Raw genomic sequence first — 25,017 nt, forward strand, 5'->3', positions numbered from 1 at the left:
AATTCAACAGCTTTAAGTCTTGCTTCACTAGAAATCCATGCAAGAAATATTTGAAGACCATTAATAATGACAACATTTGTCTTGACCCACCACAAAAGTCAAAGAAGCTAAGTCACCAAAAGAGCCAACAGCAAAGCAGAGAAATATCAAAAGAAAGTAGTATCCAACCCAGTTTAACATAAAAGAAGAAACATTTGGCAACCAGTTGTAAACAATCTGTCTTTGGCCATGCAAGGGACCTACTTCCTTAGAAGAAAAGGAAATCATGGAACAATAACCTCTTTGTGCTTACATCAAGGATATCACGTAAGGTGGAGAATACTTAATAGAAAAATGCAAGGATTAATTTATTCTTCTGCAACCTTTCTTCGGTAGGCTAAGAGGTATCAACCCTATATTATCCACATGGGGCACCTCGTTGAATCTTTTCTTCAAAGTTTGGCAACCAAGCACCGCTTATCATGTTCGCCACCACCTTTCCCTTGTGCCTTTTTTTCATATTTATCCTCAAACGACATTCTATTTCTTTTTTTTTTTTGCTGAAACGGATGATTCATATATTTTTAGTATGGATATATCCACTAAAGTCAGAATATAATAGGTCTTGGAGGGCTCTAGGCAGTTTCCTTTCTCCAACCCACAGGGTGCCTCCGGAGTGAACGGCCACATACGAGGCCATCTAGTCTGCGGCCCCGTCTGCCTCTCTAAAGATATGCTTGGTCTGAAAGGCTACTCTATTACTCATCATGGCCCAAATATCCCAAAACAGAAGGTGGCCCCCTCCCTCGCTACTGGAGCCACCTTGAATCCAGCCGACCACAGTGGTCGAGTCGCCCTCAAGTATAATAAAGCCAGCCTGCAACACTTGTCTAGCGTGGCTCAAACAAGCCCATGTTGCCCTCGGCTCAGCAGTAGAAACTGAGGTGTCGAAGATCTAAAAGCGTCCAGCAGCCACCACACTAGAGTTCGGGCCTTTGGTAACAAGCCAGCACCTCCCCTTCGTCCACCATCAAGCACGCATCTATCAAAGTTGACCTTAAGAAAATTTAGGGATGGGGGCTCCTAGGTGAAAAACACCGTCTGAGATGCTACACAAGCAAAGAAAGAGCTCCAGGTATCCCAAGCTATTAAAGGTTCATATGGCAGGTCAGCATGCTTGATCTCAGCCGCTTGTACCGAGGCACGCTCCACAACAACCCTCGAAAACAGACAGCTCTCGCCGAAGGTCCGGGTGTTCTTTGCCAACCAGATTTGGTAAATAATGTAGATTTCCTCCACAGCCATCTACCGTGCTTGGGAGGCATCGGCCCATCGACGAATCGCCTGTAGGAAGCGGCCCAGCTGGCTCCGAAAATTTGGTGGGAACTCAATAAGCCTCCAAGCTCTCCTAGCCCACTCACACTAAAATAGAGTATGATCCATAATCTCCTCCACCTGACAGTTTGAGCATTAGGGTTGGATGCTCATCCTCTTTTTCTCAGCACCGATCACATTGGCAGTCGCTTCCAGGCCACGTTCCACAAAAATAGTGTCGCCTGCAGGTGAAGACCAAATCTCCAGATCTAAGCACAGTTCAACCCCAGCCCATGCTCACCCACTTGAATATTAGCTCTATAGGATGTGCTCCAAATCCTCATATCTGGGCCAGCGCACCTCAGTACTGGAAGTGACTCGACCCATTCTATAAGATGCTCTCCGAACAGCTGGCCAATCCTGCCCGCATCCCACTCCGCCCCCTCTGGTACTAGTAGATTGCAAATCCGAAGGTTGCCTCAACGCTAATCAAAGTCGGCCAAAGTCTCAAAGGGAGAGATTCCACCCAAGGGTCCTCCACCACATCCACACTCTGCCCATCACCAATTAGCCATCTAGTATTTGTCAATGCAATAAGCACATACCTGCATTTTTCTCACCATAGAAAGGAGTACCTCTGTCTACTCGGCGCAACCCCATCGGTCTGGGGGCGGCCATACCTAGCTGTCATCACTTGACTCCAAAATTTCTACTGCTCAAGGAGGAGACTCGCCGCATAACATGCAATGAACGCCTCTCTCCTCACCATAAGGGACTATACCCCCAGTCCTCCCTTCTAGATTGGCATGTAGACTCTTTCCAAAGCCAATAAATGCACCCTATGGCCGCCTCTGTGCGAGCACCAAAGAAAGTTCCGAAGGAGCCGCTCGATCCCTAACAGCATTGTCATTGGAACCACAGTATTAGACATGAGGTTAACTAGCATGGAACTCAAAACCGACTTGACTAGCATTAACCTGCCCATCATAGATAGAGAAGACGCCCTCCAGCCCTCTAGCTGGTCCTAGACCCACAGAACCACCCCGAAGCACTCTGACACCCGCAGCCTCCTCCCACATATAGGGACCTCTAGGTAGCTCCACGGCCCCTCCTGCTCCTGCGTCCCAAGGATCCCCCTGATCTTCGGCCTCACCCGCAACTCCATCCTTGGAATGAAATAGATAGTGGACTTATGAAGATTCACTCTCTGCCTCAAGGCATCTCAATAGTCCGCCAATATACCTTTGAGGGTCACCGCATCCCTCACCCTCGCCAACAGGAGGTAATCATCTGCAAAAATAATGCGAAAGATCGGTCAGGCATCGATGGCTGGTGTATAGGCCTCCAGCTCCTGATTTCAACAAACTGCTCATAGGACACGAAAAAGTATATCGGCACAGATAATAAATAGGTATGAAAACAAGGGACAACACTAGTGAGGCCCGATGATGGATCAAAAGAATGCCTGATGGTGGACCAAAAGAATGATGATGGTGTCCCATTGATCATAATTGAGAAGACAGGTCCCTGCATATAGCCCAGGACCCAGGCTATCCATGTCTCATGGAATCCAAAACTCTCCAGTGCTCGCCTGAGGAAGTTCCATCGAATCCTGTTATAAGCCCGCTCTATATCCAATTTGACTGCCATCAGACTCCGCCTCCTCAGGGCTCGCTGCAGGTCCGACATCATCTCCTAGAAAATTAGGACATTATTAGAGATATTTATGCCCCCCACGAAGGCCTCCTGCTCTTGATAAATGATGTATGGGAATAAATGCTTCATCATGCCCACCAAAATTTTTGTTACGACCTTGTAGAGCGTGGTGCAAAGATTGATGTGCCTAAAGTGGCTGGGCTCCGCCACATCCTGGCATTTCGGTATAAGGGTGACATAGGTGGCCTTCCAGTTCTCTGCCATCACTGCCCTACTGAAAAACAGCTGGACTACCTCCACCACCGCCCTCTGGATGATGCACTAGTACCTTCGAAAGAAGAATGGAGGAAACCCATTCAGCCCGGGGGCTTTATCCTCCACCAGAATTAGACAGTTGTCCAGACCTCTATCTCCAACATAGGCCGAGTCAAAGTTGCACTCTGGTGCCGGGATCTGGCCAGCCAACTCTGAAAAGCTGTCCTTCGTCCACCTAGACCTGAAGAAGTCGATTAGGACCTATCTGACCGCACTCTCCTCCTTCACTTGCTACCCCGCCCCAACTCTCAAGGAACGGATCATATTCTTCTGCCTTCTAATGATGGTCGTCCGATGGAAAAAAAATTGATATTTCCATCCTCCTCCTTTATCCACTGAACTCTGGATTTCCGTCTCTAGAAGACCTCTGTGGCGAGCTGTTGCCAAAAGACCCCCATGTTAGCCTCCGAGAGCTCGCCACTGATATCCTCCCTCCCTTGGAGATCAGCGATCGATGCCTCCACCTCCTCCAGCCTTGTGAATATGTTACCCATTACCTCGCAGTTCCACCTCCGAAGTCGCCGCTCTATAAGCTCCAGCCTGAGCGACACCCTCTGCATAGTATCACCTCGCACCGTACTCCCCAGGCCTTCCAAACTATGTCCCAGAACTGGAGGTACGACAACCACACATTCTCAAAGCGAAAAAGACTGAAATGGCTCGTGTAAGAGGCAACAGTAATCAACAATATACAATAATCCGAAGCAATCTGGGGAAGGTGACAAACTTGGTAGGCAGGAAAGTAAAGGACCCAGCACAAAGAAGCGATGACCCTGTCGATCCGCTCCCACTCCCTGACATAGCTCATCTGGTTATTGCACCAGTTGAATCGTGGCCCAGAGTAACCAAGGTATAACAGATCATTCCTCATTAGCAAATCTCGAAACTCCCTTCTCTCTACTTTGTCGATATAGGCTCTACCACCCCTTTCTCATTAGGCCCCTAGATATAGTTGAAATCACCTACCACCACTGTCAGGATGCCTAGAGAGACAAGGTTGGTGATCTCACCCTAGAGAACTCTTCTGATCCTATAGTCGGTACTAGCATATACACCGCATAGAACCCAAGGGGCTTCATTAGGTTCAGAGATGACCATTACAACCTTCTGAGTGCAGTTGTGAAATACATCCACAGTGGCTACCCCTCGCTTCCACAATACCAAGATACCCCCCAATAACCCCTGAGACTCTACTGCAAAAGACAAAAAACAAACCTCTGGGTCATTCACTTGGGTCAATCTTCTAAATGACAACATGAACAAGGGCTTGACCGCCCTCCTACAATTCTATGTAAGAATCTTCAGTCTACACCACCTTGATGGGCAAACTCTGGCATACTTCCCTCCAGAGCCCTGATTTCTCAACTTCAATCTGGGACGGCTCATCTCCTTACCCCTTCTCCCCACCAAAGTTCGGTAACTCCCCCATCACTGCTGCTCTCACCCTTAGCATGGCAGTGGGATGGTCCATGGCTTCCACTGCCTGACCCACATCCACCTTGCCAACCGCCGGTCCTCCCCCACAATCTTCCACCTCCGGCCCAATCAGCTCAACTGCATAGGGCACTGCATCCCCATTACCTGGACACAAATCCTCTTGTGCGATCGTGTCCATCCACTCCTCTAAGCCTTTCTTCGAAGAAGGTTGAGCAGGGTATGGGAGGTTGAAGGTGGCCGGTGACAGAGCCAAGCTCGGGGCCACCGTCGTCATAGAAGGAGTCGGCATCACGGCAATGGGCTGGCCAGCCTCTAGCTCCCCCACTCCCAAATCTCAGTCGGCCCCATCCGCTAGCGACATGCTCGGGCCGGCCACTCGTGACACTCGGCCCATGCTTTCGGGCTGCCCCACTCGCGGGCTCTAGGCAAGCCTGCTCGTCTCAGTCGTTTGGGTCACGGCTGACCCACCATCGGAGAGGCCCGACCCGCGCTCCCGGGCTGCCCCCTGTAGTTTGGCCTGACCTATTGGTAGACGTTGGGCTCTTGAGCCTCTTGTTGGATGGCCTCGGGCCCGCATCGGCCATTTGAATCTCTGGGCTAGCCTGCAGCCCGACCAGCCCAGAAGCCCCCGCCTTCTCCATCAAGTCAACTAGGCTCGATAACGGATCAAAACCTGAGCCAACCCGGTGCCGACTCAGCATCGACCTCGAGCTCGATCCCAACTTTCCTCCCTCTTTGGCCGAATGCTCCTTTGGAGGCGAACGCCGGTGAGCCAACTTCGCCTGCTTCTTCCAGCCGTCTGAGTATGGTGGGGATTTGGAAGAACTCGGACGGCCCAGTGACGACTGCAACCTTAAGGAAGATAACTCGGGCATGGACTCAGTCGTCTTCCTCGGTTGCGGTGGCCCCATTGCTGTTCAAGGCATTCAGATCCGCGTCGCTGCTAGCCAAGGGCTGAAGATCAGCCTTCGGATCTCCTCCCCCAAGCTCGACTTCAACTCACCGGGATCGCCACCTGTCTCCACCACCTTGGGGGTGGGGGTCCACGGCCGATCTCGCCCCTCCTCCGCCTACGCCGGAGCCGAGAACCTGCAATCCACCTTCACATGCCCGATCCTTCCGCACTCGAAGCAAAACTCTGGGACGTTCTCGTAGATGAAGGGCTGCCACAGCACCCTCGTCTTCCCCTTGATATGGACTTCAAGCAGCAACGACGTCGTGGCATCAATGGCCACCTTCACTGGGGCGAAGCCCATCATCCTCTACTGCTCCATTACCCCATTGACGATGAGTAGCTGATTCGCCACCGTAGTGATCCGAAGGATGGTCTCACTCAACCAATACTCCACCGACAATCAGGTAGCCGGATCCAGACTACCACCATCTTCACAGCATCCAAGCCCGACACAAAGTCGGGAGTCCATAGCTCCATGGCCGGGAGCTGCCCCGCCACTACTCATGGCCCTCTGGTGAGGGTGCGATGCCGATCCGCCATCGATTTGAACCTCAGTGCGAGGTGGTCTTCGGCTAGGGGAACTGCCACCACCTTCGCCTCTGTCTTCCCCCGGGCCGTGACATCTCGGGCCACCCAGTCAATCAGCACTCGATGACCAAGACTGTGAACCACCACCGCCAACCCCTCCCACTCCCTCCGTGATGCCTCTATGGGTTCCTCCAGTAACTCGAGCACGGTCGTGAAAAATTGCCGGAGGTTCTCCATCTCCACTTTCGAGACCCGATGGGTCGCCTAAGCTCCGGGCTTTATCTGAGCGTCCGATTCCCCCCGCGCTGGCTGCGCCCAGCCATCACCCACGGCAGCGCTAGCCACCGTCTTTCCAGCTTTCGACCTCCCATCCAACTCTATCATGCATGAATATTGATGCAATCGTCTCTAAGCGAACTAGCCGATGTTCCTCATAACACCAAGGCTTTCATCCTTGGCAATCGGTGCTGCCTATTCCTCTTTCCATATGGCTCATAAACTCTCATGTGGAATTAAAGTCCAATGGTCTTTGCCTAAAGAAATGATTTTGTTTTTTTTTGATAAACCAACAAAAGATCCCACAAAATCACTTGGAAAAGCCCCAAGAATATTCATCTAAGAAATGCATTTGAATTTTTCTCTCTCCTTATGATCAAGGTGGGTTGACAAATCAACTGCCGTGCACTGGAATTTTTTCTCCTTCTTAAATAAAGGTGGTTGCTCAAATCAACTAACTTAAAACAAGTTAAAGAGACATCTAATAAATGGGGCTACCTTGATAGAGATCCACTGGAACTTTTTCTCCTCCTTAAATAAAGGTGGTTGGGCAAATCAACTAACTTGAAACAAGTTAAAGAGACATCTAATAAATGGGGCTACCTTGATAGAGATCACCTTTTAATTTCTGGCTCCCACATCCCAAAACTATCCATCCTGGGTGCACCAAAGCACTCCAAGCAAATGACAAGCAAGCAACAGAAAATAAGATAGATCAAGTGATGTACAAAAACGAGACCTGTGTATCCTCCCTAACTAATTGAAGACCCAAAAAAGAGGTTAGTCTTAAACTTCCTCTACTTCTATAATAATTATATGCCTTTAGTCCCAAACAATTGATCCAGAAGGATCATCTAACCTACATTGGACCAATATTGCCACTTTTTGTAGGTGTAGATAAGCTTCAGGAGCAAAATCCACCTTAGTGCTTAACCGAGTATCGAAACTTTGAGACAACAGTCTCTAGTCACCCAACAACTTACAAAAAATGAAAAGTTGATAAGGAAATTAACTTTATAATGTTAAAGATAAACAAATGCTAGTTGGAATTTAAAACAAGTGTTCTAATGCTTGGTCTTGGTCTTGGATGCAAAATACAAACTTTAAAGAGTTTACAAGAAGGTGTGGTGAAAAAGAATGTCTCAAAGGAAAGCAACTATCTTCTCAATGCGTTGCAGAGTAAATATGGCATCAACTTATTTTCCTATGATTCGATTATGAAGACACTTTCACAATCTAAGTTTTATGATCCATCTCTACATGCTGCCCAGCAGCATCATGTCATGCTCGGCAAGAGAGTCATTCCTAAACAATATGAAGTTTTGGTGTCATTTTGGAGCAACGATCAAGTGAAGGTAAAATACATAACTTATTTTCATAATTTCATCCTCATAATATCATAAATATATAATTTGGCTCCAAATGTGCTTAGTTATTAAAATTTTTATTTTACCATTTTAGATATGTAGTTTTAAAAATAAATCCAGTCGAGAAAAGCAAGAGTTTAGTCATACCCGAAGTACAAGAAACTTTGCAGCCATCAGCGAAGAGCAGGTAACTCGCTAGCCTCCTTCGAAGCTATAAATATGTTGCCACATGTCACATATTTACCAATAAATGCGTACCTAATTACTAAGAATCCAATTATTGCAGGCTTTAAAGTCACAAGATGGCGGGCTACCTACATGGGCAAAGCTTTTCATACTTAGGCCATATTTGGGGGAGTTTTGGGAGGGCCAAAAAGTACTTTCTGGCTCTCTAAAAGTACTTTTAAATAAAAAATGGTGTTTAGTAAAATTTTCGGAAAGCTGTTTCAGCTTTTGCGGGAAGCTGAAAACAGCTTTTAGGGAGAAGCTCCAATTTGGAGCTTTCCGAGAATACTATTTTCAGTTGTGTCGGAAAGCTGTTTTTTAGACCAAAATATCCCCATTTAAATCACACTTTTTTTCCCAAAACCCTTATCCCGCCTCTTCCTTTCTCCCTTTCCCTCTCAATCTTCTTCTTCCTTTCTCTCTATTTGTTAGAGAGAAAAATGGTCATTAGAATGATGAAAAATTAATTTACACTAATAATTATAATATTTTATATATTTATTATTGTATTATACTATAAATATTATATTATATTATATTATATCATAATACATTGATATGTTATGTTAAATAATTTAATATTATATTAAATTATTATTCTATAATACATAATGTTATAGTACTATATTATAATAATATTATATTACATTATATTAATATTATACTATATCATATATTTATGTATTAATACATATTATATTTTATTATGCTCTATTATATAATACTGGTAATGTCCTTTATGGTCATTTTGTCATACAAAAGTATTTTCTCAGTTTGTTTACCAAACACATGTTAAAGTGCCACAGCACTTTAGAAATATAGTTACCAAACAGCAAACAGCTTTTTATAAACGCTCTACTTCCAACAGCTCTACTTCCAAAAGCTCCCCCAAACAGGGCCTTACCCATCAACATAAGGATAAGACTTCTATGAATGATGGGACGACACAAATAATTGTTCGACTAAGGATTTAAACTTTCACTTCTTTCTTTTAAATTATTTTTGAATTACTATCTATAATAATCTAAATTATTGGTTTTCTATTTCAAGATAAGCTACGTGAGGCTGCTATCAAGAAACCTGAGTTCGCGAGAAAAGGTGCCACCCTTGATGATCCATATGTGATAGTCATAGGCTAAGAGAAAAGTGGGAGCATTTGAATGGTAGGATTAGGTCCCTTACTTGAGAACCACTGGGGTAAGAATAAGAACCATGTCGAGGCTGAAGGTGGCTGAAATTAATAGGAGGTTTGTGCCTTGAAGTAAGAGTTACAAGCATATCAGCAAGAGAAGGAAGAACTTCAAGAAAAATGCATAGATGTATAGTGAAAGTATATGGACATAGAGCAGAAATACTCAGAAGTGTAGACTCAGCTTTTTTCTCTCGTACAGATTGTACAAGAATTGCGTAATTAGACACCCACAAAGTATAGAGTTGATAAGTTATGTGCCCCCCTCCTTGCATAATAGATAGATGGTCCTCTGAAGTTTGTTTGAAAAATTTTTATAACATATAAAATTAATGTAATATTTGACTTCTTTCTTTGGTCATCATATGTAGCCAATTGATGCAAGACCGATACATCCTCTCGGCTTGATATCCTTAAGTCATTTTGTACCAACTCGTAAGGCAGGATGGTATATAAGGATTCTTACCTCTTCGCTAAGAACTACACAAACTAACTACTGTGATTTATGAACTCGGGTGCACAGAATCCTGCTCAACGTCTCTTTGTCTTAGAGATTGTTCTCCTACAGAACGAAGTCATTATTAAAAATTACCAAGGTTATTTGACAACTCAGAATCCTCTATTGACCCAGGACTATCCAGCAATCCTTACAAACAATGATCTTCTAGATCAAACTAGAGAGAGAAAATTCCAACTAGAGAGAGAATTTAGAGAGAGAAACAATTCAGGTAGAGAGAGAAAGTCCCGTAGAGAGAGAAAATTCAGTAGAGAGGAAGTCCAGTAGAGAGAAAGTGAGAAACAAGAGAGAGAAACCCAATAGAGAGAGGAGAGAGAAAGAAGAGAAAAGAGAGAGAATGCTCTTTTTCTCCTCAGAATAGGGGAGAGTCTCTCTCTCCCTTCCTCTTCTCAGATCAGAGGGTGGTAGGCCAAGGTGGCCCAACCTCTAGTGATGACAGCCTTGGGCAGCCCTTCGGCCGCGACACCACCGACGATGGTGGTCAGCCGACACACTATGGGAGAAGAAGAGAGGAAGAAAAGTGAAAGAAAACCATCAAACAACCACTCAAACTTGGCTTGATCATGGCCGATCTCTCTGATTGACGGCCACATGAACTCAGAGCTCTCGAGAGGCGGTGAAGCTCAGTCAAACCCGGCGGCAGATGGCGGCGGGGCTCGGGAGAAGAGGCCGAAATAGGGCACCCCTGTTTCGGATGGAAATCCAGCGACTTGCCGACTCTATTCAAGGTGAAAACTGATGGCTAGATGACCGGAAGGAAGAGAGAGGAGGGTGGCTCGGGTCTTTCCTCAGTCCGCCAACAATCCGACGACGTTTTTGGCAAGGATTTGAGGAGAAGACTTGGTGAGGCATACCTGGAATCGGTGGCATTTTTCGACGATTTTGGTGTGGAAATCATAAGAGGGGAAGGGGAGATATATATAGGCAAGATTTCTAAATTTGATTCGAACTCTGGACTGCCCTCAGGGAGTCCTCCTTTCCGCCCTCGGAGAGTCCTCCTTTCCGCCAAGCACGGGTCAATTCTAGGCCTGGCCACCCCACAAGCCCAAACAGAACCGGGCTTTTGCGGTATCGGGCTAGCCCACAAGCCTTTTTTTTCTGGGTTATTACAGATATATGATTCCATTTTCCTATTTTGAGTCTTGTACAAGCCAAATAATACTAACAATTGTAATAGTAGCTGATCTCTAACAGTCACTACCTCCATTTCCTTAAAAGAAAGGCCCAAAGCTACGTTTTTCGGTATGAGTCGTATTTATTAGCCGATAGTCACGCTATTTGAGTATCTTTAAGTTTACAAAAGAACATTTGACAAGACATAGGCGAGGACTTTCCTAGAATACTAGAACCATGGAGTAAATTTGGCAAGTGGAATCCTTCAAAGAAGTCACAAATAGTTAAGTAGGCCTCCAGATTGTTCAGTTCGTTGGATAGAGAAAGTGTTTACAAATTGGCATTTGGTATCCATATATAGGCAACTTTCATGTAGAGGAGACTTTTGGGTAGGCATTTGGGGAAACATGCAAATATTTATAACGGTTTGGCTGAGGAGGGTGCAGGGAAGTGGGCCTAGGATTTGGCCTAGGAAGTATTTTAAATTAAAACTTTTGTTAGGCCATCATTTGAATATGAAAATCCTATCCTATCCTAGCACTCGATAAAAAATGTTAATATTTTCTCAACTTTTTTTCATTGTAGAAATATTCTCCAATATCTTGACAAGTTTCCCCTTCTTTTCCTAGAACTCCCCCGAACTCCCCCCATCCAAAAAAAAATGTGTGGTTTAATATCACTTTCATTTTTCTACATAAATAAAAAAAATCCATTTCTCTATTTCCTAAATTTTTGGAAACATAAATATATTTGATATGGTCGGCTACTTTTAAAAATGTAAGCATAAAGATACTGGCAATAGAGGTGATGTGATGGTGGTGATGTTAGTGGCCAAGGCAAAGCAGGGTGATGAAGGCAATAATAGTATAACTACTAGTGGCTGAGGCACAATGGAGATGGTACTATTGACAAAGACGGTGGTAGTGGTGTTGGTGGCGGGGGATGGTTGCAGTATTGTAAAGACCAGAAATTTGGGCCCGTTCTTGGGCCCAATGAACTGAAGTCGGCAATGGATGCCGACTTCAGTCTATTCATCGTGGTCTTCCCACGATGAACCCGCCGGCCGAACGGCCAGCGGGATCTCCGCACACCACCCCCCCTCTTCCCTCTTCCCTCTTCCCCTCTTCCCTCTCCCTCTCTATCTCTCTCTCTCTCCCTATTTCTCTTCTCTGAGAGCCAATCTCTCTAAAAAAACTCATCTTTTCCTCCTCTTTTCCCTTCCTTGAGAGCAGCTGCCGCCGCCGGAGCCGCCGCCGCTGCCGGAGCCGCCATCGCCGCCGGGGAACCACGCCGACGACTAGAGGTGAGAAAGGCAACCTATTTATTGTGTTTTTTTGGGGATTTAAGGGGAGAGAAAAGAGGGATGACAACCGGTTTTCATCCCCTGTTTTTGGAAAATTTTTAATGGGATTCGGCCGGCCGACGGTGGCCGGCCGGGGTCAAATCCGGCCGAAACGGGTTCGGCCGGAGGTGGGCGAACGGGGGCCGGGCTTCCCAGCCCCGGTCCCTCTCTTTCCTCCCTTTATTTCCTCCCTTTCTTCTTCTCCTTCTTCTTCTCTTCTTCTTCCCGTCTGGCGCCGCCTGTGAAGGGGGATGGCCGACGGCGGCTGGCCGAGCGCCGCCGCCGAGGGCCACGGTCGACTGCCGAGGGCCGACCGGGACCACCAGCACCCCCCCGCCCTCCTTCCTTTTCCTTTCTTCTTCTTCTTCTTCTTCTCTTCCTTCTTCTTCTTCTCTTTCTTCTTCTTCTTCTTTATTCGGCCTGGGTGTTTTTTTTTCCTTGCTTTGAAATCTGTGCTTTAATGGTGAACCAGACTTTGAACCGGGTCTAAACTGTGAACTGGTTCCACCTATTCCGTGAATGGGTTTTGATTAGGGTCTGAATTTGAGTCAAGAATTTGGGCTAGGGACCTGTCTTTGGGCTGAGTTGGGTCTGATTGGATTTGTGGGCTGGTTTGGTTTGGGCCCGAGATCTGATTTGGACCTGTAATCTGGTCTGGTTCATTTGGGCCTAATTTGTGTTGGGCCACAATTGGTTTGGGTCTAAAGAATTCTGATTTTTGGGATCTAGTTTACTTATTCTTGGATCTATGAACTTAGGAGTTTAGGGGATTGGAATTAGTTTAAATTATGTTTCTTAATTAATTAAATAATTAATATTTATGTTTAATCAGGGGTTCGTGATATCTGTGGCAGGGATTTTTAAGCGAGCCCAGGTAGGTAACCTTGCTCAAAGTATGATTTACATGTATTATGCATATGTGTATGATTATTTCCAGCATATTGATATGTTTTATATTCTTGGCATCATTATTATTTAGAAGCATGTTTTGACTGGAAATCGATCATCTGAAAATCTATTATGTAGATATTGGTTTTGAAAACTTATGTTTATATTAAGTTTGATTGTTGGAAATTGTGGATGTGATTTTGGAGACCGCGTGACTATTGTCTAGGATTCCCGCCAATGGGGTGGAAACGTTGGCCCTGTCGACTTGTATGAGGAACTAGTTCCGGCACTATGGGGTGTTTTGGCTCTGCGGAGCATGCTCTGAGGAGCAGAGATTGGGCACCCTGGGGTGCAGCACTGCGGTGCAGGGCTCCATTAGGAGCAGAGTGTTGACACTTCGGTGTGACCATGCCACTGGGTGATGTGGCCGTAGTCATGCGGTTTGATCTGTGGATTATGTTATGCGTGATGTGATAGACTGAGATGGTATATATATATTACTTGAGTATCGGATTGGTTTGCGGATCATCATATTTATTTTGTGCACATGACCTGTAGTTACATTGCATATGCTTTAATACATGTTATCGTGACTTTATGCATGTTGTTACCTACTGAGCTGTTGTAGCTCATACCTGTTTTTGACATAATTGCAGGAGATGATTGATGGGGGATTCGGGAGGAGAGGACTTATGACACTGGACATAGATAGATTTAGATTCATTTTGTCATAAATAATTGATCTTGTAAATAAATGTTATCAACTTTATTTGAGACATTTGAAATTGAATTATTGATTTGATTATCATAAATGATAGATTTTTTAGTATTGATATTGTGATCTGATGTTGTGACTTGAGTGTCTGATTATTCAGCCTTGCACGCCCGTGCGGTCCGCCGTGCGGGTGTGCGGCGTCTGGCGCGTCCCGGGCCTAGGTTCGGGTTCGGGGCGTGACAAATTTAGTGGTATCAGAGCTTAGGTTAACGATCACTAGGGACATCAGAACAAAAGAATAATAACTAATGAAAACCCTAGGAGCATAGGGACACATGTGAGGAAATGAGAGTGGGGTAATAAACTCATAGGATGATTTTTGACTTAACCCTAACTTGTGGTATTATGTCTGTATCAGGATGCCGCCCCGCCGTGCTCGTGTACCACCTCGTCGTCTAATTGAGACGATGGGAGATGATCCGGCGACTCCTCGCCCAGCTGAGCGAGTTCAGGAAGAGGAGATTGCTCCGACAGTTTTAGACCGACCAGAGCAGGATCAGGCGGGAGGATCGACCCCAGTATTGGAACTGGTCAGGGAGGTGATTGGGCTGGTCAGACAGCAGAGGGACCCACAGCCACAGCATCCCTCTGCTAGCTCGTCGGATCAGGGGAGGAGCATTGCAGAATTCCGGAAGTTGGCTCCTCCGGCCTTCAAGGGAACCACAGATCCCCAGGAGGCCGAACACTGGCTTGATGAGATGGAGAAGGCCTTCAGGGCCATGGGATGCACCGAGGAGAAGAGAGTCAGATATGCTACTTATATGCTCCAGGACCGGGCACACCACTGGTGGGAGTCAGTGGAGCGGACCATGATACAGGATATCGGGACTGTGACTTGGGCTGGATTTCGGACGGCTTTTTATTCCAAATATTTTCCGTCCAGCCGTGTCAGGGAGTTGGAGAGAGAGTTCCTGAGTCTCTCTCAGGGGAGTATGTCAGTTGAGGATTACGAGGCAGAGTTCGATAGACTGTCTCGTTTTGCACCCTCCCTCGTCCAGGACCCTGTAGCCAGGATGAGTAGATTTGAGGAGGGATTGAGACCCCACCTGCGTCGAGGCTTGGCTGCTGTCCATTGGACCGACTATGATGATCTTGTAGACAGAGCGAAGAATATGGAGATTATCTGGAAAGAGACGCAGGAAGCACATAAAGGGAGGCTGAAGAAGGCCAGAGATTCTGATTCGGATAGTGAGCAGCATGTACGCCGACCCGTGCAGATCCGTCACGGAGCAGGACAGCGAGCTCCACCTGGGAGGACTGCACCAGAGCACCAGGTGATATCAGGAGCCTGTTATTTTTGCAGTCAGATTGGACACAAGGCCATTGATTGTCCCCGGAGACGGCCCAGGGTTGGAGCATGTTACAGATGTGGCCAACAGGGCCACAAGATGGCTCAGTGTCCTCAGACCCAGTCTAGGACTATTGTCTGTTATGGGTGTGGTCAGCCGGGCCACAGGATTTCTAGTTGTCCTCGGGCCGGATCTGTGCAGAGGCCACCGAGCGCTAGGGCTCCTCAGCGACAGATTCCCCCTGATCCAGCACAGATTTCTCAGCCAGCCGCTCCCAGACAGCAGACAGGAGGAGGGTCTCGCACCCAAGGACGGGTATATGCACTGACACAGCAGGATGCTCAGGCATCCAACACGGCAGTGACAGGTACCTTATTAGTACATTCTACTTATGCATATGCACTATTCGACTCAGGGGCCACACACTCTTTTATTTCATCTACATATGTGCATAAGCATGATATATTTTGCTCACCCTTGGAGAGGAAATTATGTGTTAGTACCCCAGCTGGGGGTAAGATGATCACCTCACTGATATGCAAGTCTTGCCCAGTAATTGTAGAGGGTAGAGACTTGGAAGCTGACCTTATTGTCATGGACTTACATGAATTTGATTTAATTCTGGGTATGGATTGGTTAGCTATATATCACGCTACCATTGACTGCTTCTCGAAGCGGGTGACTTTCCGAATCCCTGACATTGAAGAGTTTTATTTTGTGGGTGATGGAGGGTGTGTCTCCCCTCAGATAGTGGCAGCCTTACAGGGTATTCGGTCTCTCAGGAAGGGGTGCTCTGTGTATATGGCAACCGTCATGGATTCTAAGCAGTCGGAACAGAAAATTGAAGACATACCCGTGGTCAGGGAATACCCTGATGTTTTTCCTGATGAGCTTCCTGGTTTACCACCAGTTAGAGAGGTGGAATTTGCCATTGATCTAAACCCTGGTACGGCACCCATATCTAGACCTCCTTACAGAATGGCCCCTGCTGAACTAAAAGAACTGAAGGAACAGTTGCAGGAGCTATTGGATCTAGGTTTCATTCGACCCAGTGTCTCTCCTTGGGGTGCACCAGTGTTATTTGTGAGGAAGAAGGACGGCAGTATGAGGCTATGCATTGATTTTCGGGAAATTAACAAAGTGACTATCAAGAACAGGTACCTCCTGCCCCGGATTGATGACTTGTTTGATCAGCTTCAGGGCGCCCAGGTGTTTTCAAAGATTGATCTGCGATCTGGATATCATCAGTTGAGGATAAAGGAGTCTGATATAGCCAAGACTGCCTTCCGCACCAGATATGGCCATTATGAGTATCTGGTGATGCCTTTCGGGTTGACAAATGCTCCAGCTGCATTTATGGATCTGATGAACAGGATATTTAAACCTTTCTTGGACAAATTTGTAATTGTATTTATTGATGACATCTTAATCTATTCCAAGAGTCATACTGAGCATGAGCAACACTTGAAAATTGTTTTGGAAATTTTGAGACAGAATCAATTGTATGGAAAACTGAAGAAATGTCAGTTCTGGCTGGATCAGGTGATGTTCTTGGGGCATGTGGTATCTAAAGAAGGAATTATGGTTGACCCGAAGAAGATCGAAGCTGTAGTTGACTGGAGCAAACCGACAAATGTATCAGAGATCCGCAGTTTTCTTGGATTAGCCGGCTATTACAGAAGATTTGTAGAAGGCTTCTCTAGTATTGCTGGGCCCTTGACTCGACTCACTCGCAAAGGAGTGAAATTCGAGTGGTCGGATCAGTGTGAGAAGAGCTTCGAGGAATTGAAGCGCCGGCTAGTGTCAGCACCTATTTTGACTCTGCCAGTCACGGGTGTTGATTATACTATTTACAGTGATGCCTCCAAGAAGGGTTTGGGATGTGTGCTGATGCAGAATGAAAAAGTTATTGCCTACGCCTCTAGACAGCTCAAGCCTTATGAAGAAAACTATCCCACACATGATCTCGAGCTTGCAGCAGTTGTATTTGCTCTGAAAATATGGAGGCACTATTTGTATGGAGAGACATGTCAGGTATATACTGATCATAAAAGCCTGAAATATCTCTTTACTCAAAAAGAGCTGAACATGAGACAGAGGAGGTGGCTGGAGTTGTTAAAAGATTATGATCTGACTATCCACTATCACCCTGGAAAGGCAAATGTAGTAGCAGATGCACTGAGCCGAAAATCTTCAGGGAATATTGCAGCCTTGATTACTACTCAGAAGGATATTCTGGAAGATCTGAGGAGAGTAGAGATAGAGGTGTATCTACATGAGGCTACTATGAAATTGGCAAACTTGCGAGTCCAGCCTACACTTATTGATAGAATTAAGGCAGCGCAAGTTGATGACCCTCGACTCCAGAAGATCAGGAGGGATATCGAGTCTGGTACACAGTCAGATTTCCGTATACATGAAGATGGCTCTTTGAGGTTTATTAACAGAGTCTGTGTTCCAGATAATCCTGGTCTGAAGAAGGAAATCATGGATGAAGCTCACAGTACGGGATATACAGTGCACCCAGGCAGTACCAAGATGTACAAAGATCTGAAAGCGGTGTTTTGGTGGAATAACATGAAGAGGGAGATTGCCCAGCATGTATCTCAATGCTTAACTTGTCAGCAAGTTAAGATTGAGCATTAGAGACCAGCAGGTATGCTACAGCCTCTGCCGATTCCAGAGTGGAAATGGGAGCATATCACTATGGATTTCGTATCAGGGCTACCTCGTACCCTTAGAGGTCATGATTCAGTCTGGGTGATCGTAGACAGACTGACCAAAACAGCTCATTTTCTGGCAATCAAGACTGGGATGACACTGGAGAAGCTGGCAGAATTATATATCGAACAGATAGTACGGCTGCACGGAGTTCCAGTATCCATTGTATCAGACAGAGATTTTCGGTTTGTGGCACATTTCTGGGGCAGCTTGCACAGAGCTTTGGGGACCACCCTTAGCTTCAGTACAGCCTTTCATCCACAGACAGATGGACAGTCTGAGAGGACCATCCAGATTCTAGAGGATATGCTGAGAGCCTGCTCTATTGATATGAGGGGCTCTTGGGATCATCACTTGTCACTGGTAGAGTTTGCTTATAATAATAGCTACCAGGCAAGCATACAGATGGCTCCTTATGAGGCTCTATATGGTAGGAAGTGCAGATCGCCTATCTGTTGGGATGATGTGGGGGAGAGGAAGATCTTGGGTCCAGAGATGGTGCAGCAGACAGTGGAAAAGATTCAGTTGATCAGAGAACGACTCCGAGCAGCTCAGAACAGACAGAAAAGCTATGCAGATATCAGGAGGCGGAAATTGGAATTTCAGGTCGGAGATCATGTGTTCCTCAGAGTATCCCCTTCTAAAGGGATCATGCGGTTTGGAGTTCGAGGCAAGCTCAGTCCGAGATATGTGGGACCCTTCGAGATTCTCGAGAGAGTTGGATCTGTTGCTTATAGACTGGCACTTCCACCTGCTCTATCGGGAGTTCATTCTGTATTTCATGTCTCCATGCTGAGGAAGTATATTGCTGATCCAAATCATGTGATTGATGTGGCACCTTTGCAGCTTCGCGCCGATCTTACATATGTGGAGCAGCCTGTCCGTATAGTGGATAGGAAGGACCAAGTCTTGAGAAGACGCACTATCCCATATGTCAAGGTCCAGTGGAGCAATTATAGTGAGAGAGAAGCCACCTGGGAGCTGGAGGAGGAGATGAGAGAGAAGTATCCAGCCTTGTTCTCGGATTGAGGTATGTTTTAATTTCGAGGACGAAATTTTTTTTTTAGTTGGTTAGAGTGTAAAGACCAGAAATTTGGGCCCGTTCTTGGGCCCAATGAACTGAAGTCGGCAATGGATGCCGACTTCAGTCTATTCATCGTGGTCTTCCCACGATGAACCCGCCGGCCGAACGGCCAGCGGGATCTCCGCACACCACCCCCCCTCTTCCCTCTTCCCTCTTCCCCTCTTCCCTCTCCCTCTCTATCTCTCTCTCTCCCTATTTCTCTTCTCTGAGAGCCAATCTCTCTAAAAAAAACTCATCTTTTCCTCCTCTTTCCCCTTCCTTGAGAGCCGCTGCCGCCGCCGGAGCCGCCGCCGCTGCCGGAGCCGCCATCGCCGCCGGGGAACCACGCCGACGACTAGAGGTGAGAAAGGCAACCTATTTATTGTGTTTTTTTGGGGATTTAAGGGGAGAGAAAAGAGGGATGACAACCGGTTTTCATCCCCTGTTTTTGGAAAATTTTTAATGGGATTCGGCCGGCCGACGGTGGCCGGCCGGGGTCAAATCCGGCCGAAACGGGTTCGGCCGGAGGTGGGCGAACGGGGGCCGGGCTTCCCAGCCCCGGTCCCTCTCTTTCCTCCCTCTATTTCCTCCCTTTCTTCTTCTCCTTCTTCTTCTCTTCTTCTTCCCGTCCGGCGCCGCCTATGAAGGGGGATGGCCGACGGCGGCTGGCCGAGCGCCGCCGCCGAGGGCCACGGTCGACCGCCGAGGGCCGACCGGGACCACCAGCACCCCCCCCCCTCCTTCCTTTTCCTTTCTTCTTCTTCTTCTTCTTCTCTTCCTTCTTCTTCTTCTCTTTCTTCTTCTTCTTCTTTATTCGGCCTGGGTGTTTTTTTTTCCTTGCTTTGAAATCTGTGCTTTAATGGTGAACCAGACTTTGAACCGAGTCTAAACTATGAACCGGTTCCACCTATTCCGTGAATGGGTTTTGATTAGGGTCTGAATTTGAGTCAAGAATTTGGGCTAGAGACCTGTCTTTGGGCTGAGTTGGGTCTGATTGGATTTGTGGGCTGGTTTGGTTTGGGCCCGAGATCTGATTTGGACCTGTAATCTGGTCTGGTTCATTTGGGCCTAATCTGTGTTGGGCCACAATTGGTTTGGGTCTAAAGAATTCTGATTTTTGGGATCTAGTTTACTTATTCTTGGATCTATGAACTTAGGAGTTTAGGGGATTGGAATTAGTTTAAATTATGTTTCTTAATTAATTAAATAATTAATATTTATGTTTAATCAGGGGTTCGTGATATCTGTGGCAGGGATTTTTAAGCGAGCCCAGGTAGGTAACCTTGCTCAAAGTATGATTTACATGTATTATGCATATGTGTATGATTATTTCCAGCATATTGATATGTTTTATATTCTTGGCATCATTATTATTTAGAAGCATGTTTTGACTGGAAATCGATCATCTGAAAATCTATTATGTAGATATTGGTTTTGAAAACTTATGTTTATATTAAGTTTGATTGTTGGAAATTGTGGATGTGATTTTGGAGACCGCGTGACTATTGTCTAGGATTCCCGCCAATGGGGTGGAAACGTTGGCCCTGTCGACTTGTATGAGGAACTAGTTCCGGCACTATGGGGTGTTTTGGCTCTGCGGAGCATGCTCTGAGGAGCAGAGATTGGGCACCCTGGGGTGCAGCACTGCGGTGCAGGGCTCCATTAGGAGCAGAGTGTTGACACTTCGGTGTGACCATGCCACTGGGTGATGTGGCCGTAGTCATGCGGTTTGATCTGTGGATTATGTTATGCGTGATGTGATAGACTGAGATGGTATATATATATTACTTGAGTATCGGATTGGTTTGCGGATCATCATATTTATTTTGTGCACATGACCTGTAGTTACATTGCATATGCTTTAATACATGTTATCGTGACTTTATGCATGTTGTTACCTACTGAGCTGTTGTAGCTCATACCTGTTTTTGACATAATTGCAGGAGATGATTGATGGGGGATTCGGGAGGAGAGGACTTATGACACTGGACATAGATAGATTTAGATTCATTTTGTCATAAATAATTGATCTTGTAAATAAATGTTATCAACTTTATTTGAGACATTTGAAATTGAATTATTGATTTGATTATCATAAATGATAGATTTTTTAGTATTGATATTGTGATCTGATGTTGTGACTTGAGTGTCTGATTATTCAGCCTTGCACGCCCGTGCGGTCCGCCGTGCGGGTGTGCGGCGTCTGGCGCGTCCCGGGCCTAGGTTCGGGTTCGGGGCGTGACAAGTATAGTAGAGACAGTAGTGGTGGTTGAGAGCAGTGATAAGTGGAAGTGGGGCAATAATAGCGGCGGCCAAGGCAGTAAAGGAGATGATGACAATGTTTATTATGGTAGTGAAAAAAATGAGTTTCTTATTTTTAAAATATTGAAAGTAAGAATTATTTAATTTTTAGAAATAATAAAAAATAATTTTGAAAAATAAAGATAGAAGTAATAGCATCAAACATTTTTTTGTCTCTAATTCTGTATTTATATCATTAAAAACAAAAATAAAAATAAAAGCAATATCAAATAGGCTCGAAGATTTCTCCTAGTTTATATAAGCTTATCTTTGATTGAGACGTTAGGCTTGAACTAAATTCACGTACAAGATTCTATGATCTAATCTTATTTATCGTAGAATACTAACTTTTCTTTAAGAAGAATCCCAAGGCTAATGTTGATGGATGGGATCTCAAACTAGATTGGAAGAGGACCAACGCATTAACTGTACTAGATTGAGCATACTCTTATCCTCTATAATTGGAAACTAACTAGATTCAATATCATCTTGAGGCGGCATTTATGAACATGCTAGATTCAAGATTATTTTCAAATCAATCCATGCACATTATGGATTCCTAAATTTGAAATCTATTGTTAGCAAAACAACCGTGCATACAGTTAGGACTTAGGAGGAATTCATGATTTTGATCACAATCAGCCATCCTCTCATTCCATTTTTCACGAATTTCTCTTATTTTCAAGATCCTCATATTTCACATGGGAGACTTTGCTTTTCAAAAAAGCAATCTTCATTAGTCCTTTACCACATGAAACTAATGCAGCTTCAACCGGGCGAGAACATATACTGATTTTAATAGTTGATGATTATAAGTTATCAATTACTCTAGCGTTAGGAGAGAGTTATGTTAGTATAATTTTAGAGACTACATAACAACTTATATCAGCCATAATATTTTTTTTTTTTTTTAGCATGATCCTATATCAGTCTATATTTTTTTTTTTTACATGGAGTCTATATACTAGTATATATAACGCCTGAGATACGATTCTTTTTCTCTCTTTTTTTCTTTTGTTTTCCTCTTCTTTTGCAAATATTTTAACAAGTTATGTAATTTTTTGCATTAGAGTTATAGAATTTCAAACTAATTTTATCATTTGGAATGCTTTTAAGATTTTGTTATCACTAACCCATGAATCAGTATCTTTTTTTGGGTACGTATGCATTAGCATGTTCCATTCAGGTAGTCATTGTAGGTACAGAATCAATTTAAAAAGGAAGAATTAAAAAAATAAAAAAAAATCCACAACCCTACGACATCTAGGAAAGGTTTAGGTATGGCCCGAGAAAATAACTTCTAGCTATGTTCGCATCAACTTCTATTACAACCATGGGTGCCTTGAAATGCAGAGAGTATTTCTTCATTTAAGTTAGGATGTGCAGATGTTGATAACTAGGATTGATTCAAGGGTGGTTAGCTATAATTGCATTTTGCACTACTTTCAATTTGTACCCTTTTAGAAGAACATTGAACATTGAAGTGGCATCAGAATATTCTAACAATGTTATTGAACATAATTTCTATATATATATATATATATATATATATATATATATATATATATATATATATATATATATATATATATATATGTTTCTCGAGCTTATCCAAATTACCTGACTCGTTGCATCCAAAGAAATAGTGATTGGCTCAATGTTTTGATTGCATCTCTTGCATCCAAGTGAGCACAATTCCGGCGATGTAGAATCTTGACAAATGGAAACCTAGCTACTACCTGTCTGTACAAGAACAATTGGATACATGGGCGAGCTTTGATCAGGGTGTTTAAGGTCCGACAGCGAACAATTAGGAGAATTCATGAAAAGGTGTTTCTTAAATGTTTGACAAACAACTGGTTAAAAGTGTTGCCAGATCTAATTTAGGTAACCTATATAATTAGTTAAGGTGAGATTTAGATATGACCTCAAATTATTCTTGTATCATCTCTAATTGATGAGGCATGCGCCTGGAAATTCAAAAATTCATCTGCTGATCTTTCTTCTAAATTTTAGGGAGATATCTAGATAAAAAAAGTTGATATAGTCATATAGAAAAAACTAATTATAATCCACAAAGGGTACCGATGTGGGCGGCTTTAGTTACATGTAATTCTACCCAACTTAAGTTTTCTTTTCTTGAAGTTAAAAAATTATAAATATTATTATTCGAATGGTATCATGATAAATGAATATGAAATTTGTAAAGTTAAAAGAGAGAAACAAAAGAACTAAGGTTGATCAATATCTTGCAAATCATTTCAAGTTTTTTATTTAAGAACTACAATAGGGATATCAGCAATAATTTTGAATGTGAGATCTCTTGATTGAAGAAGGGTTCCATTCTACTAAAGTAAGTTGATTGACCATTTCTCTTAGAATTTAGCGAGCTAGTTATTAATCTCTTTCAAGGATTATAAGAAGAATGAGTTCCCTTGAAAAAAGAAAAAAAAGAAAAGAATTATAAAAAGCGTACTTTGATGAGTAGAATTGATTTAACAATAACTAGCTAAGATTTATACAAAGCAAAAGCATTATGTAATTGATCATCGATGTAACTATCCCACAGTTCACAAAATTTTGCATCCATTTTGAGGGATAAAGGAGCAATAATATATTGTTGTAGATAATTATTATCATTAAAAAAGAATGTGATATAAGTAAAGATACAGATTAAGCAATAAGAAGAGATAAAAATGAACTAAGACTATAAAATAGACTAATTTATTCCATTTACAATGAGGATAAGGTATGACATCGAGTCCCCAGATTACTTTCATACCTGTTTGAATTCAAATATTTGGCTACTAATTACTCATCTGAATTATAAGAGAGATATATCCATGATTGAAACTAACATAGAGATAGTTAACTATAATGGATAAAAAGATAATAGCTGACACTTTTAGTTGCATGCGATTGCTCCATCCCACTTGATCCTTCCCCCTCCTTCCTACTATACCCTAATCTACTGCAAGTTTAGAGTCATCTGCACAAAGAATACATGCAGGGTTTGCCTTCCATCTTTTCTTGATCACAAGGTTCTCGGTATTGAGTGTCTTCTTCAAAGCGAGCCAGGTGAAGTTTCTTATATTCTCCAGGATAGGGGCCTTCCATAAGGCTTTGAAGTATGGGCAAAGAAATCCTCCATTCTCTTATACCTTATAAAAATAGGACACTGAGAAGGATATGTTGATGGTTAGCTTCCAGTAAGGTTTATTCTCCACGTTTGATTGCCCAACCGAAATAATTTTTTGCTGGAACTGTTTCAATTCTTGATCCACTTATAAAGGTAAAAGGCATAGTAAGGGAATAGGGGTTGGGCGAGAGGATTCGCACGAATCCACCGTTGGATCACCCACTGCACAAATCTCAAAGCACTCCGAATTCTAGCATTTATCCCCTATCATAAAGTGACCAATGGAATTCGTGCGAAGAAAAATGAATCCTTTTTTTTTTGTCCGAAAGATACACCCTAGCACCCTAGTAAGGTCCAACTATCAGCAAAGTTTCCTTAAGCCGCCATGGCACTGGTGTTTAGCACTCGGGCATATATTATAAATAACAATGTCACCAACCAGTTATACTCCCAAAATCTGATGTTCTCACCATTGTGAAGCTTAAAAACCACACAGCTCATGAATGAGCTAAATTTTTATAAACATCCATCCAAATTGGTGGAAGCGATTGAGACTCATCTCTAGATATCCAACTGAAATTTTTATGTTATATGCCTACCTCCTACCAAAATTAACATACAAAAATTA

General features: G+C 44.1%; 1 protein-coding gene and 2 long non-coding RNA genes across 4 annotated transcripts; all 3 read left to right on the forward strand.

The window, feature by feature from the left end:
• Window positions 1-12,113: 12,113 nt before the first annotated feature.
• LOC149768213 (uncharacterized) lies at window positions 12,114-13,721 on the forward strand. Its single transcript, XR_016399137.1, has 2 exons — window positions 12,114-12,174; window positions 13,046-13,721. It is a non-coding gene; the product is annotated as an uncharacterized LOC149768213 (long non-coding RNA).
• Window positions 13,722-14,283: 562 nt separating this feature from the next.
• LOC149768214 (uncharacterized) lies at window positions 14,284-17,811 on the forward strand. The gene has a single exon (XM_089927759.1). The coding sequence runs from the start codon at window positions 14,284-14,286 to the stop codon at window positions 17,809-17,811; it is 3,528 nt and encodes a 1,175-aa protein (XP_089783885.1).
• A 253-nt stretch (window positions 17,812-18,064) lies between these two features.
• On the forward strand, window positions 18,065-20,856 carry LOC149768215 (uncharacterized). Of its 2 annotated transcripts, none has more exons than XR_016399140.1 (2): window positions 18,065-18,916; window positions 20,181-20,856. It is a non-coding gene; the product is annotated as an uncharacterized LOC149768215 (long non-coding RNA). The 2 variants fall into 2 exon arrangements; XR_016399139.1 differs by lacking the exon at window positions 18,065-18,916 and adding an exon at window positions 19,172-19,310.
• Window positions 20,857-25,017: the final 4,161 nt, after the last annotated feature.

This window comes from Phoenix dactylifera, chromosome 2, assembly GCF_051530095.1.
Source record: "Phoenix dactylifera cultivar Ajwa chromosome 2, Ajwa_hap1_PhDact_Kaust_v1.1, whole genome shotgun sequence".
Lineage (NCBI taxonomy): Eukaryota > Viridiplantae > Streptophyta > Magnoliopsida > Arecales > Arecaceae > Phoenix > Phoenix dactylifera.

Coding starts and splice junctions, on each gene's coding strand:
- LOC149768214 (XM_089927759.1), top strand. CDS start 14,284: ATGGGAGATGATCCGGCGACTCCTCGCCCAGCTGAGCGAGTTCAGGAA.